This window comes from Belonocnema kinseyi, chromosome 2 (genome assembly GCF_010883055.1).
Source record: "Belonocnema kinseyi isolate 2016_QV_RU_SX_M_011 chromosome 2, B_treatae_v1, whole genome shotgun sequence".
Taxonomy (NCBI): Eukaryota; Metazoa; Arthropoda; class Insecta; order Hymenoptera; family Cynipidae; genus Belonocnema; species Belonocnema kinseyi.
In genome coordinates this window covers 8,344,948-8,359,565 of record NC_046658.1, presented here as the reverse complement: position 1 = coordinate 8,359,565, position 14,618 = coordinate 8,344,948, and the positions used below count along the sequence as shown (strand labels likewise).

Below are 14,618 nucleotides of genomic sequence, written 5' to 3'. Positions count from 1 at the left end.
CCCCCCCCTAATGAATGCATTTTTGGCTTGGTGAAAGTTAATTCATTTTTAAGCTAGTAGAAAAAATTGATTTAACGTATTTCTTTGAAAAAAAATATATTTTTCTTCCAGTATACTATTACAGATTTTCGGATAGTGTAACGCGTGGGTGCTTACAAAATTTGTTTGGGTATTTTGCAAAATGCACCAATTAACAAGCATTAGGCATTATTGGAAAGTTCTGATGTGTGTTTCTTAAATTTTTGATCATGTGATCATTAAGTCTGTTGTTTTCTGTCTTTAAAACTTTTTCATAGCCTCAAGTTGTTTGATTCTACGTTTTGCAATAAAACGAACTTTTTGTGATCCTTACATTGTGTAATATCGTGGACATTATTCCTAGAAAAGATCCTGCCTACAACAAATTTATTACTATCCTCCGAGTATTCCAGAAATTATTGGATGGTAATGCTCTCGTTGGGTAATAAAGAGTTGTACCTTAAGAATCGTTTTGGCGTTTAGAAAGGTTATCTTTATGTTGTTAGTCCCTATTTCCCCCTGTTTAGGACCAAATGCCTCAAAAGTTGTATATAATCGTTTAGAAGGGTCTTCGTCCATTTGTATACATACGTCCCTTTATGCAGTCCCGAAATCCATCTGTGAACCTTTTGTGTTAAGTATCGTGATTTTACTCGCGTCCGTATTAGAGGTAGAAGTCATATCGACAGAAGGCAACTATTTCAACAAAAGTTAAATATCAGAGAATTTTAATTCTATTTATAATAAAACTAACGCTCGGACGGATGTACCTAGACCGACACATGCCACATATATCCTACAACGAAGGTATAAAGATGCGTTTGTACATTAGGGATGTACATAGGTAATCTGAGTTTTGTTTAAAAATCTATGTATAGTAATAATGGACGCAATTCCGTAAGACATGCAGAAATATAACTGTGACAATAGGGTGGTCCAATAATGCTTGGCAAAATTTGTGTGCATGTTAGACGGCAACGACCCCCTTCCCCATTTTATTCAAATCAGAAAAAAGAAATTGCATATCTTTTTTTCATTTTAACAGGTGCCGGTTTTGACTTGAAGTTTCCCATGTAAAATGCATGGGGAAAAATCACTTTTTTGAGTTTTTAGAATAATTTTTTTGGGGTTTGAAAAAATTTGACGGAGAAGTACCGCGGCCTGTAGAGAATTGTGCAACGAAGAATTTCATGTATTAGACATATAGGTTTAACACCCCTAACACAGCCCCACGACTACCTGAAAATAACTTTTAAAATCAAAAATTTCAATTCTTCATGAAATTGACCTTTTGAATACTTTATTCTCTTTTTTCACGTAAAATTATTAATATTGGTCTAGTAGAATATTTATTATCATTGATTAATTGATTTCTGGTTATTTAAACAAATGGAATTTGTTTAAATAATTTTTGTTCGAAAGTTTTTTCCCTTAAAATTATTACTATTAGTCTAGTTGAATATGGAATAACATTGTTTCATTAATTTTGAATTGTATAAACAAATAGAATTTGTTTAAATAATTTTAAAAAAATTTGTTACTTTTACCTGAAAATGATTACTATTGGTAAAGTGGAATATTTATTTATTTTTATATATTTTTATTTATTTATTTATTTTCAGTAATGTATAATTATTTAAACAAATGGAATTTGTTTAAATATTTCCGTTTCGAATTGAAAAAAAATTAATGTGGGTCTAGTGGAATATTTATCAATGTTGGTTCATCAGACGGGATCGTAAAATCAATCATTCCTCTTATCATTTAATCAGTCGGCTCGATTTCCCCCTTTGAAAACATAAATCCTTAATATTTCACATGTTGTTGGAGAAAAGCACATTGAGACAGATTAATTGTGAGATTCGCATTTTTCAATGCTTCAAAGACTAAGATAAGTTTTTCTCTCAGATCCGGCCAATCTTTTCCAGCTATCAAGATGTCATCTAGATAAAAAAGAACACAGTGTTCTTTAAGTGGTTCAAGAACTTTTTACATTAATTTTGAAAAATAAAATGAGGCATTTATTAGACCAAAATATCATACACGTAAATTTCCTCGTATCGTCTGGAGCAATAAATGCAGTTTTATGACGATCCATTCGCAAGATCTAGTCTAATAAATAATTCCGTACAGTGCAACAATGCTAAGTGATCACCTAAATTCGGTAACGGAAAGTGAATTCGTCCCGTCTGGCTATTTAAGCTATGCGTGTCTACGATCATTCGTGGCTCTTTAACCAATAAAACGAGACTCGCGTAAGAAGAATTTGTCTCGATGGCAATCCCTTCTCCTTTTAATTCTTTAATTATATTTTTCAGGGTTTGGCACTCTTTTATACTAGCGAAATAAGCTTTGCTACTTACCGGCTTACTTCCGGGTTTCTCCGTTATTCGCATTTCAATCAGATCCGTACGTCCTCATTCGGAAATATTTTTCGATAATGTCTCGCGATACTTATTCATTACACTTACAAAGTCCGCTAAATCTTCTTAGATTCTGTAATTTCCGATGTGAAGTTCTACTAACTAGATTGGTTCTCTGCAAACAGCTGGCACCGTAGTGGGGACCTCTGATAATTCACCTTTTTCGATTCTGCTACCTTCGATAATTTCCTTCTCGTAGTTTTTGAAATTGAAAATTGGGAGTATATAATCGTATCCCGCACTGCTTACAGTGATGAAATTAATAGAATGTGCCGGAAGTTTCACAATTTTTTTTGCGATTATATTTTCGGGAACGGGTTCAAACACATCAACACTGTTTAAATAACTTTTCGACTTCTTGGTAAAGGTTAGTTTGTGACCTTCTTTGTGGTAAATCACTCGTGGATGGTCAGTGTAGGTGTGACCGATATTCACATCTGACTTTTGTGCGTCATCGGGCACTACGCGAAACCCAAGTTTTTCGAGAAATACGTCATCCACTGAGACATCCAAATACACGATTCCGGGCGAATGCATTTTATACTTTCGTTAACCGAAACCTTGGAATATTACGTTATCGCGTATCATTTCAAGTCCTTCTGATAAAACACATGTAGCTTTAATGGTACAGTCAGACGCTCCGGGATCAACCAGCACATCGCGCAACACTCCATCAACTAAAGCTTTCCTAATATATTTTTGAATCGTTGGATCGCAGTCAAAACTGATCAAGTTCACTTTTGGCTTCTTATTCGCAGTCAAGATAGTGCAGTGCCTCTGCGTGTGACCGCTGCCGTTGCACTTCAAGCATTTTAATTCCCTACGCGGCTCTTGACAGTCTTTCGATATATGACCGAATTTCAAGCAATTATAGCACTGATTCTCCCGATGCACTTTTCAATGGTGGACGACGATCAGGATTATATCCCTCAGACTCGAACTTTTTATCCTCCACAGGTTTGCGTCCGTCGGTAAGATCGTGTAGCCAGTCATCAACATTATGATGGTCCTTCGAAGCTAAAGACGAACTCAAGTCGCGGGACCACAACCCCACCAATACTTGCTCCTTCGTGTCCTTAAATTTCAATTTACCGTCGTGGTATAATTTTAATTTTTCGTGAAAATACGCTGTAGTGGATTCGTCTTTACGTTGTGAACGGTCGGTCATTCTCTTCCATTTTGTAGTAGTGCTTTCTGCTTTTTAAAATGTTTTTCCAACAACAATTTGTAACTCATTCCAGGATTTTACTTCTTTGGAATGGACTTTGAACCAGTAATATGCTACTCCGTTAAGATGTGATCTGACAGTCTCCAGAGTGAAGCTTTCGGGCTAGCTGTGAAGTTCATTCATACTCTTGATATTCTCAAAACTTCTCGTTCGAGACTCTCTCTCAAAAGCAAATTTATTACATCCATCGGGTTATATTCAGCGCTTTTAACATTCTCATCGTTTGTCTTATTAGCGCTGATTTTTGCACCAAGCTGCTAGTTTTGTTGGTTTTTAGGTGCTTCGTGCACGTCTATATCTACTACATTTTTCTCGGTCGCATCTTTCCGTACTTTTATAACCGACCAAAAAATCGACTCATCCGCAGACCCTTTGATATTGGAACTGTCCACTGACGCTTCGCTATTGGACTCGTATGGGGACGCTCAAATAATGGACTCGTCTATACTAGTAAGGAAACCGGTTATAATTTTCAAGAATCCACTTTGATACTTGAAAAATTAAGGTTACTTAAAAGGATTCCAATAAGGAAACAATAGTACGATCTTAAAGAATCCGTAATCGACAGGAACGCGAGTAGATCGCACGGATAACGCTCTTATCGCCCGACTTCGCTCAAAACGTTCGTTCACCTCAGATTCTAGAGATCCACTGCCCCCGCTCGTCCTTTTCCACTTTCACGCGCTCTTTGACGCCGTTCACGCATGCGTAGAGCTTGTAAAATAATCCTCGCTACCCGCTTCGAATTTTCATATCGTCTAATAAGAGATAAATTTAAATCCTGAAAATATATGTTCTCTTATCCTTCTATTAAGTGTTTGCTCTTTTTTGTATCCTTCGGTTTTGTTATATCGAGTCGTCCTAACGGTAGGATGCCAACGCACGCGACACGACTTGACGGTATTTAACCAAAAATTAAAACAATAAAAAACTAACCGAGAAGTTAGCGCTAGAAAGTCTTGCTCGCGTAATTGAGCAATGTGAGGCTAGAAGTTGGCCAAAACTAAAAGGTGCTCACTCGCTTCTTCAAATCATGAAAGTTCTATCTCGGGCGAGCAAAGCATGAAGGTTGTCACTTCTCGCGTTTAGATTATAAGCGAGAAGTAGCACCTTCATGCTTTGCTCGCCCGAGAAAGCACTTTAATGTTTTGATGGAGCGAGCGAGCATCTTCTAGTTTTGGCCAACTTCTAGCTTCATCTTGTTCAATTCCGCGATCTAAAACTTTCTAGTGCTTACTTCTTGGTTGGCTTTTTATTGTTTATATTTTTGGTTAAGTATCATCTAGTCGATCGCGTGCGTTGGCATCCTATCGTTAGGACGCCTCGATATATATACCCTCTTTTGAAAGCTCTTCACTTCTTATAAACTACCGTAATTACCTAAAATCATTTATAATCCAATTGATACGCGAGAATTCCAAAGCGCTTACATTCAAAGTATTGTTTATAACAATACAGAGTTTGGGATTCCTGCTTAGAAATTGGCATGAGCACTGGATTCATCCTCTCTACTGATGTAGAGTTGCAGGTCTTGCGTGTGGCATTATCTCTTATCTACTTTTGGGATGGGATCATGGAGAATAAACGTACTGGGTTTGACAACCAATTTTATTGTAAACGGGCCTTCATATATTTGCATAAACTTTGCAATCTTCTTATTTTCTGTGTCGAATTGGTTGAGCAACTTGATGCGAATCAAATCTCCTTCCTTCAATTTAACAAGTGTATGGGTTTTTCTGAACCTTTCAGCTCTTCTCTTTCCTTTACGGATAATTCGTTCACGGACCAACTCGATATTCCGATCATACGCATGTCCGGTGGTTGCGTGGGCAGCTTCAACCACTTTTTCCAAACATAGGAGGGTCTAGTTTTGCAGTGAATTTCAATAAGAGTAAACTCAGTGGTTTCATGATGGGTCTCATTCATGCAAGATTTAATTATCTTGACCCGTTGCCACCAAGGGTTCTGTTTTCCCCCTAGAAGTGATCGAAAGAACCTCAATGGCTTGCCGTGAATACGTTCCATCATATTAACCTGGGAATGGCGTACACATGAGAAGATCAATTGGATGTCTTCTTGTTCAAAGGCATCTATCCAGTTTTTCGAGGTAAATTTGATCACTAGATTACAGATGATCTTCTCGGGTTTTCCAAATTTGAGGATATAATACGGATTTTAGATCGAACAATCTTTGTTGTTTCTCTTCAATGGAGTAAAGTTTGACGAAATTGCTAAATGTTTCAAGTATTGAGAGAATATATTTAAATCCTCCTACGGTAGCTGACAAAGGGTCATAAAAGTTTATGGAGAGTTAATCGCCAGCTTTAGAGGGGGTTCGTTTCTCATTTCAGAGAAGCAAGTTTGATTGGCAGCTTTGTTTAATTGACAAGATGGACAACTGAAAATTCATTGCCGTATTATCTTGGGAAGCTTGGGATAATAAAACGGATCATTTAACGTACGAAAGCATCTGCGAGAACCTATACGACCATGCATACGATGACACTCATTGATCACGTACTTAGCGCTTGCAGGAGTTAAGCAAAGTTTTTTCTTTTGTATATTCATGAAGCATAATAAATGATATTGGATTATAGGGAATTCTACTTCGAGCATCGACTACCAAGTCATATTTACCCTGATAGTATTAGATGTTAAAAGTGTAAACCTGGATAGCGCCGAGTGCGATATCACTGGCGTCAGTTTCCGGAAAAAAGGATTTCGTTAAATCGGGGTAATGTAGAAGGATGTGTTCGCAGAACAATTCCTCTGTACGTAGGAAAGCATTTTTCTTATTCGATGTCTATTCTCATATCACCCCCTTCTTTAAGAAGTTCAAAAGTGGTACGATTTCTTTGGCATGATCTTTCAAGAATATTGTAGAAAAATTGATCAGCCTCAAGAAACCACGCAAGTCCTTAACTTTCTTCGGTCGGGGATATTCTTTTATCACTCTCTTCTAAGCGCTGGAAAAGCATATCCAAATGATGGACATGTTGATCCAAATTTTTGGATATGCAAAGCAAATCATCGATGAAATTCATCACGAAATCGCCAATGCCTCCTAGGGCAAAATCCAGTCCATGCACTAAAGCAGCGGTACTAGTCTTCAGTGCGAAGGATGTGACGCAAAACTAGTAACATTTTCCCTCGAATAAAAAGGCGGTGTATTTGCAGGATTCTGGTCTTAGAAGAATCTGCCAGAAACTCATTACCAAGACTAAAGTTGACATAAATTTCGCGCCTGCATAGCATTGGAATATGGTATCCATGGGTTGGGAACATTCGTAATCATCTATAAGTATGTTATTTAATTTTGTAGCGTCCAAACACAGACGAATATCGACGTTTTCCTTGGTAACAATCACTAGAGGATTAATGTACGCACTGTTAAAACGTCAAATTTTTCCTGACGTTATTAAGTTCGCTATTACCTCGCCTACATGTTTTCCACGGGCCATCGGTACTAGATAAGTTTGAGAAAAAAAGGCTGATCATCCCTTATGTCTCATTCATGCTCAAACACGTTAATTAAACCTGTTTCTTTGTTAAACAATTTAATAGGTTTTCAAATAATGTCCTTGAATTTTAGTTGTTCGCTTTCAATTTTCTCTATATTTTTCATAATTGTTTTTATCGATATTTTTTTATTTCGTCAGGTTCAATAGTATTCATATTTCATTTTTTCCCTATATAATCAGCAAATTATGTCTTCGTGTTTCCAATTTAGACCCACGCCCTGCACATGACAAATTTCATAAACATAATCAGGGTCTATGATTGTCCTCGTAGTTTTCGGCTCATCCTCAATTAAACAGATTTTTATCGTACTATTCGCATCTTTTAATGAAACCGTGTTTTTTTCGAAACCAATTTTTGATTTAAATCTTTTTAAAATATCTACGCCTAAAATACAATTTTTATTTAACTTACGCACCACTATAAATACAAATTGATCTTTCCATTCCCCCATGGAAATATTTGCGTATAATTGAGTATTAATACGTACAGGTATCGCGCCTGTGGCACCTATAATGGACATGCCTACGATTGGCAGTCATTCGCATTTTTTAAAGTTTACAATATTCTCAAGGGATTTTGAGAACGGCTAGTGGATGGTTGAGGATTGTTGGGTGGGAAAGCGGTTGCTTCTACGTTGGGTATATAGTTGCCTTGATTGACGGGTTTCTGTGAGGGTTGTTTTGAGCGGGACTATTAGCATTTTGGCTTTCCGGAAGATTCATTTGGGAATGGTTAACCGGATTGTTAGGTACATTGCTGTTCAAAGTTGTAGATAATTCTCCGGAATGATTATTATTAACCAACGCATTTTCTATCTATTCACGAGGGCCCTGATATTGACGTGGAATTCCACGGTCTTTTGAATAATGAGCTGTTTCTTGGTTCTAAGGGAATTGGCCGTCTCTGTAGTTTTCGAATTTTACCGGTTGACTTAAATCGAATATTTCTAATAATTCTACTAACCCCTCAAAATCTTTTATATCTCTTATTAATAAAGCAGTTTTAATATTTTCCGTGGAACTTCTTAACAATTTGCTTACTATTTCTGAAATAGACGGGGGTGGAATTAAATCTCTTGCATTCGTTATTATTTGGATTGCATAAGCCGCCCGAGTGATTTCACTCTACGGGTTATGCCATCCACATTACAATTCCCTCTTTATTTGATGCTGAACATTCTCATTCAAAAATTTTCTAATAAATTTGTCTGGAAAGGTGTCGATATTATCTCCGTCAAATGACATGCGATTTCACCATTCTTTATCCATGCCTTCCAAGGAAGCCAAGATCACATAATGTTGCTGCGTTTTACTAACGTCAGCCGCACTTACGTAAACCTCAAAATCCCTTAGAAATTGCATAGGCCTTTCCTTACAGCTACGAGAAAACTTTGTAATGGAAAGGTTTTTCAACCACGGCATTTTTCTACAGGAGATAACCTTGTATTCTAAAGTGTTTTGTAATTGAGTTTAGTTCTGCTCTAAATCTCTTAAACGTCTCTCATTACTGATTATGCTAATAATCAAGTCACCATTAGTTAAGTGGATCTCCTCAGTTTCTCATTGCAAGTGATCAACACGTCTATCAGCATCTGTCACATGGCCCTCGTTTAGACGCGATAGGAATTCAGATTGCTCCGATTGTTTTTAGATATTTTTAACTAATCTAGGTTCCACTTTAGTTTCAACTACATTCTGGAAATTATTAACACTCGGATCCTGCTTAGCGAGTCTGGCTTTATCTTGTTTAACAGTAGCAACATTGCTTGATCCAATTATTATTACTTTATTATTTTATTAATATTTTATATTTTTTTATGTTTTACTTTATTATTAATTATTATTACTTATTACTTGATCCAATGTGCTTTTAACGGAATTTAATTCTTTAGCGAGATCCTCCCATTCCTTTAAATACATACCATCCTCAATATCATATTCCAAGTCTTCACATAGGTATATCTTTATCAGAAAATACATCAAAATTATGTGCATCTTCAAATGAGTGAATCGCATATAAATTCAGTTGAGATCCCTCTTCGGTACCCCTAATTCCCAAACAATTAAGAGGATCTTGGGGGATAAATTCGCGTACACTTATATTGAAATGAGTAGGATTATTTTAATCCCCTTCAGAGATATCGATTGTTGGTGCAGGTTGGCTGTCAACACTTTTCGAAACTTTTGAAGTATTCATATTTTTGTCATCCATCATGAAACTTTATTAATTTACCGTTTACAGAAAATATTTAGTGATGGTAGAAATTTAGATTATCAGTAACAAAACGAATGCATGCGAGAATATTTTATTCTTATTATTTGAAAAATCAAAAGAAAAAGTATTTTATTCTTTTTTGTAAATACCAAATAACGCCATCCCCATAACGAAAAAATTTGAAAAGGACGCCACGCCCAATATGTATATACTCCGTTAGAACCTACCGGCGCAGTTCAAACCTGTCGTAAATTCTTGGTCAATTTTCACTGAATTCAATTTATTTATCGAAATGTGTTCATTTTATTTTTACTCTGGATCTTTCCAACGCATCGTCGATAGACTCCACAGCAACAACTTGTACGAAAATAAGTGATATTAAAAAAAATTAAAAATAAAAAGGTTTAAAAAAAAAATCTCACAAGTCCGTTACTAATAAACTATGGATGTGTAGTGTGCTCTGTGCACGTTATCTAGAAAGAAAGCGCAGCAATTAAAAAATTTGTTATTCCAGAAATGAAGAGAAAAACTTATGATTTTTCTTGCAAGGCTAAGTCTGACAATTATTGCGATTGTCAGAAAAATTGGTGCTCCAAACCTTCTGTATGATTTTTCATGTTGAATTGGAGTTGAACTAGATTTTTCGTTTAATTTATATTGTATTCTTTTTAATGGTTAAGCACCATGGCTTTGTATTTATTAACTTTCAATAAAATAATTGTAACATTTTACATTAGATTAGAAAAAGCGTTAAAAGGCATTTTGTGATACCTTTATTCACAAGTCCTTACAAGCCACAATGCGTGCGAACCAACATTGCAGAAAGAAAGTAACTTACGAATTATTAGGATATCTTTATTTTTCATCAAAATATTGTAATTTAAAATTTTTTATTTTAGCGTTTTAACCTATTAACGCTGAGGTGTTCAGATTTATATAACGCATTCTCTATTGCTGACGGTACGATATTTTTTCTTCCAAATATTATCTCAGGGGTTCTCGAGGGTGCCCTTTCTATTGCCAGTGTCAGGTTTCAAACGACTACACGCTTTTTTGTTGGTATCTTGTGCGGGATCCTTTGTTCTTTTTTAAAGCCCTAAATAGAGGCCGCCATATTGGATCTTCTAGGGGCTATAACAAAAAACTGACACTGGCAATAGAAAGGGCACCCTCGAAAGCCTCTGAGATAATATTTTGAAGAAAAAATATCGTACCGTCAGCAATAAAGAATGCGTTATATAAATGTGAACACCTCAGCGTTAATGTGTTAAAACGCTAAAATACCAGATTTCAAATTATAATATTTTTAGAAAAATAAAGATATCCTAATAAATCCAAGTAGGTTTGAAAGGGGAAGATTAGTACTTTTAAATTACATTTAAATTACATTACTTTTAAGTTACATAACTTCAAAAACAGCTAAAAAACGCGTTTTTTGTACTTTTAGGTTAGGATATCTTGAAAACCTGACGTACAGGAGCAATTTTGAGTTCGGATTCGGATTCAGCGCATCAAAATCCTTCGGAAATGTTTGGTCTGCTCTCTAGCTTTTGAATTTTGTCAAATTTTGTCGGCCTGTGTTACTAACGAATTAGCTACAAAGATGCACTAAAGGAAGTAAAAACAGGTGTTACTCTCATTCACACCATCTTATAAGCCACAATTGCGGCGAACCAATATTGCAGAAAGAAAGATAAATGTAAATTTAGATAGCTTTGAAATAGTTTGTATTCAAGTCTTTGGTGAGCTAAGTGACGGGCGAACCAATCACAGAGAAAACTTCTCACATAGTTACAAACTACCTAGTTACCTTTATTTCCTAAAATAATATTAAATTAAAAAGTTAAAATTCTCATTATAAGCTCAAGTGCCTTTATTCCCACACATCACTGCACAGAAATTTAAAGCACATTCAACACTATTCTTGGATTGATAGGTACCTCACTCACGATGCGGAATGGCTCTCCTCTGGAGCGTACAAAAGACTGCCTCCTCAATACGAGCATCGCGGCCGCAGTTTCGAATTCAGAAAGACCCGTTTCACGGTTGACTGGCTCTACGTGCGAGTTGAGCGCCCTATGCCTTGATTAACTGGTCGTCCCTACTCAGATCGATAGGAAGGGGTCTTTCCACTGCTCGTTCACTTTAATATTCTTCGCGCGGACTGACTTTCAAACGGGTACTCTTACTCATATAATGCAAGCATTTTCGTATAATATTAACAGGCTAGCGTGCCCACAGTAGACGCACTGTAGGGCTAATGTATATACTACATCGTCAATATATTTTAGTTCAAAAAGTTTATTTTCAATTGCATAATAATTACATATCAAGTTCTATTTTACAATATTTGTATAAGAATATCACATAATTAAGTTTTCTGATAATATCTGATAGAAACTGACAAAAATCGATCGTTTGTGACTAGATTGTCATATATCCAATATTCATTTTGTGTCCGTTCAGTGCCAGCAAAACGCTTTCGCTCAAGATTTCCAAATTATGGAGCACCTTTCGTGCACGGTAAGTGAAATATTTATCATCATAACCCCACATTATAACCAAAAATGTTCCGTCCCCTAGCCACTCCCTACACTGAAAACAAATAAAGTATTTTGACATCTGGATTAGTAAAATTACACTATCATTTATCTATGACATTACCTTCTTCTTTTTACCTTTGAAGATTAGTAAAAATCAATGAGCTTGTTTATTTACCATTTAAGACGCTTCCTCAATGTATCGAAGTACATATTAAAATTTGTTGTAAAAACGCCAATATTCTCTAGGGGCCATATATTCTAAGGGCGATGGATTTAAAGATAGGTTTTGTCAGTTATAACAATTTTATTTTATTTACTCTGAGTTACTAGACAATTCACTTTACAGGCGGTGGAGTCCATGTCAGATGATAACGAAAATGTTCTTCATGGAATGGGATTTATTTTAAATGCATTGTACTTCTGCCATTAACACCTAACAAAAATAGCGTTATTTTTTTTGAAATAAGGTTCTTATTCTGATCTCTTAAATATATGAATGGAAAAGCACCTGACCGGAAATCAGAAGTTCTGTAGTTTGATTCTCATTGGAGCGAAAGATATTTTTTTCAAGAAAAAATTTTTATTTGAAATTTGGCTGTAACTCGGCTTATATAGTTGAATGTTAGTAAAGAAAAATTCCCTTCAGTGATTTTTAGGAATTCGAAAAAATATGGAAGATATGGGAGTTCGAAATTTGTTGTAACTTTTTTTAAAAATATTCCATATCTTCCGATCTAATTAACATGTGCTCCACAAGTATTAAAAGTCTTATCTTGGTACCGCCAGTGGTTAATCAGAAAATAAATAAAACGTAAGGTTCTAGATGACGAAGCGACCATCATTATGCGGCACCGTGGCGCGTCCACTGCAAATGGCTTTTGTTTCCGACCGAAAGAGTGCATTCTGGCTCGAATAAGCGGTACCTACAACGTTTGCGTCTGCATTCCCCATCAGAACGCTAAACTTATACTTAATCGAGGGAATATAAAACCATTGGCTAAGTCTAATTCTCCACCATTTTCAAACTTCAAACATAGTATAGGCCAGTCGATTTTTAATCCTGCACAAATAGCGTGTTATTTTAATCCTACACAAATAGCGTGTTCTTTTAATGAATGTCAGAACCGTCCCGGCGATGAGAACCTTAAACTTCTTTTAGAAAGAGCCTGTATCAAAAATTCTGTTAAAGATATCAAAATTGCACAATGGTGAAACGTGGAACGATCAGATTTAGAAACTGTTGCGGTCTCCGTAGAGGAATTTATTAGCAGCTTAAGCGAATATATGAAACGACTTCTTCGACATGATTCTGTTGCCAAACAACAAACTATTCTATGGTTGAAAGTTCGTCGCAGCTTCCCAAAGAGTGATGGAAACGTGTAACAGGCACGTTCGAGGGATCTCTTTACATTATTGGATGTTAACATTCCTAGCGACTAAGTTAAAGCCATCGTGCCAAATTCGAGTGGAACTCATTTATGGCTTTTAGCATTTATTCAATCTTCAAACATTGTAATTATTTAAACAATTTTCATAAATGGCTCTTCTCTAAAGAATACGTTTAATTTATTATGTTGCGTTGTAAATTTACAAGAACTATTATTTCAACAATTTTAATTTAAAAATTAAGAGTTTGACTTTTTTCTACGAGTGAATTTGTCCACGGAGTCAACTAACTCTTTTCTATGCTGCTTTGCAAATTTACAAGGACTAATAATGATTTAAACAATTTTAATGAAAAAATTAAAAGATTGGTCTTTATCCTACGAAACAATTTGTCTTTGGAGTAAACTAAGAATGTCTATCCGATAGCAAATTTACAAGAACTAATAATTATTCAAGCAATTTCGATCAAAAAACTAAAAGTAACATTTTTTCTACTAGTTATGCAAGGAAATTTGTTTACGGATTCAACTAAGAATGTCTATCGGATGACTCTTTTCTATATTGCTTTGAAAATTTACAAGAACTATTAATTATTTAAACAATTTTAATGAGAAAATTAAAAGGTTGGCCTTCATCCTACGAATTCATTTGTTTTTGAAGTCAACTAAGAATGTCTATCCGATGACTCGTTTCTATATTTACAAAAGCGCTTTTCAAATTTACAAAAACTATTCATTATTTAAACAATTTTAATTAAAAAATTAAGCTTTTGCCCTTTTTTCTACAAGTAAATGTGTTTTCGAATTTAGCCAAAAATGTCTATCCTATGACTTTTTTCTATTTGGCTTTGTAAATTTATAAGAAATATTAGTTATTTAAGCAATTTTATTTAAAAAATTAGGAGTTTGACGTTTATCCTAAGAGTTAATCTGTTTTTGTAATAAACTAGGAATCTCCATTCGATGACTCTTTTCTATGTTTCTTTGTGAATTTACAAGAACTATTAATCACTTGAATAATTTTAATTTAAATACTAAAAGTTCGGCCTTTATCCTACGAATCAATTTGTCTTCGAAGTCAACTAAGAATGTCTATCCGATTGCAAATTTACAAGAACTCATAATTATTCAAACAATTTCGATGAAAAAACTAAAAGTGACTTTTTTTCTACTAGTTCTGCAAGTAAATTTGTTTACGGAGTCAACTAAGAATGTCTATCGGATGACTGTTTTCGATATTGCTTTGCAAATTTACAAGAACTATTAATTATTTTAACTATTTTAA

The 14,618-nt window shown here is 35.1% G+C and overlaps 1 protein-coding gene across 11 annotated transcripts in view; it reads left to right on the top strand.

Annotated features, from left to right (window-relative positions):
- Window positions 1–14,618, top strand: part of LOC117167380 (LETM1 domain-containing protein 1) — a 72,900-nt gene that overhangs the window by 7,139 nt on the left and 51,143 nt on the right. Inside the window, exon 2 of one of the 11 annotated variants that reach the window (XM_033352265.1) lies at window positions 10,853–10,899. The exons of the other annotated variants lie outside the window; for them this stretch is intronic. Coding sequence (XP_033208156.1) covers window positions 10,853–10,867 — 15 coding nt within the window. The 3' untranslated portion in view covers window positions 10,868–10,899. Of the gene's footprint in view, window positions 1–10,852; window positions 10,900–14,618 lie in introns of those variants that run through there. 11 annotated transcript variants of the gene reach the window in all.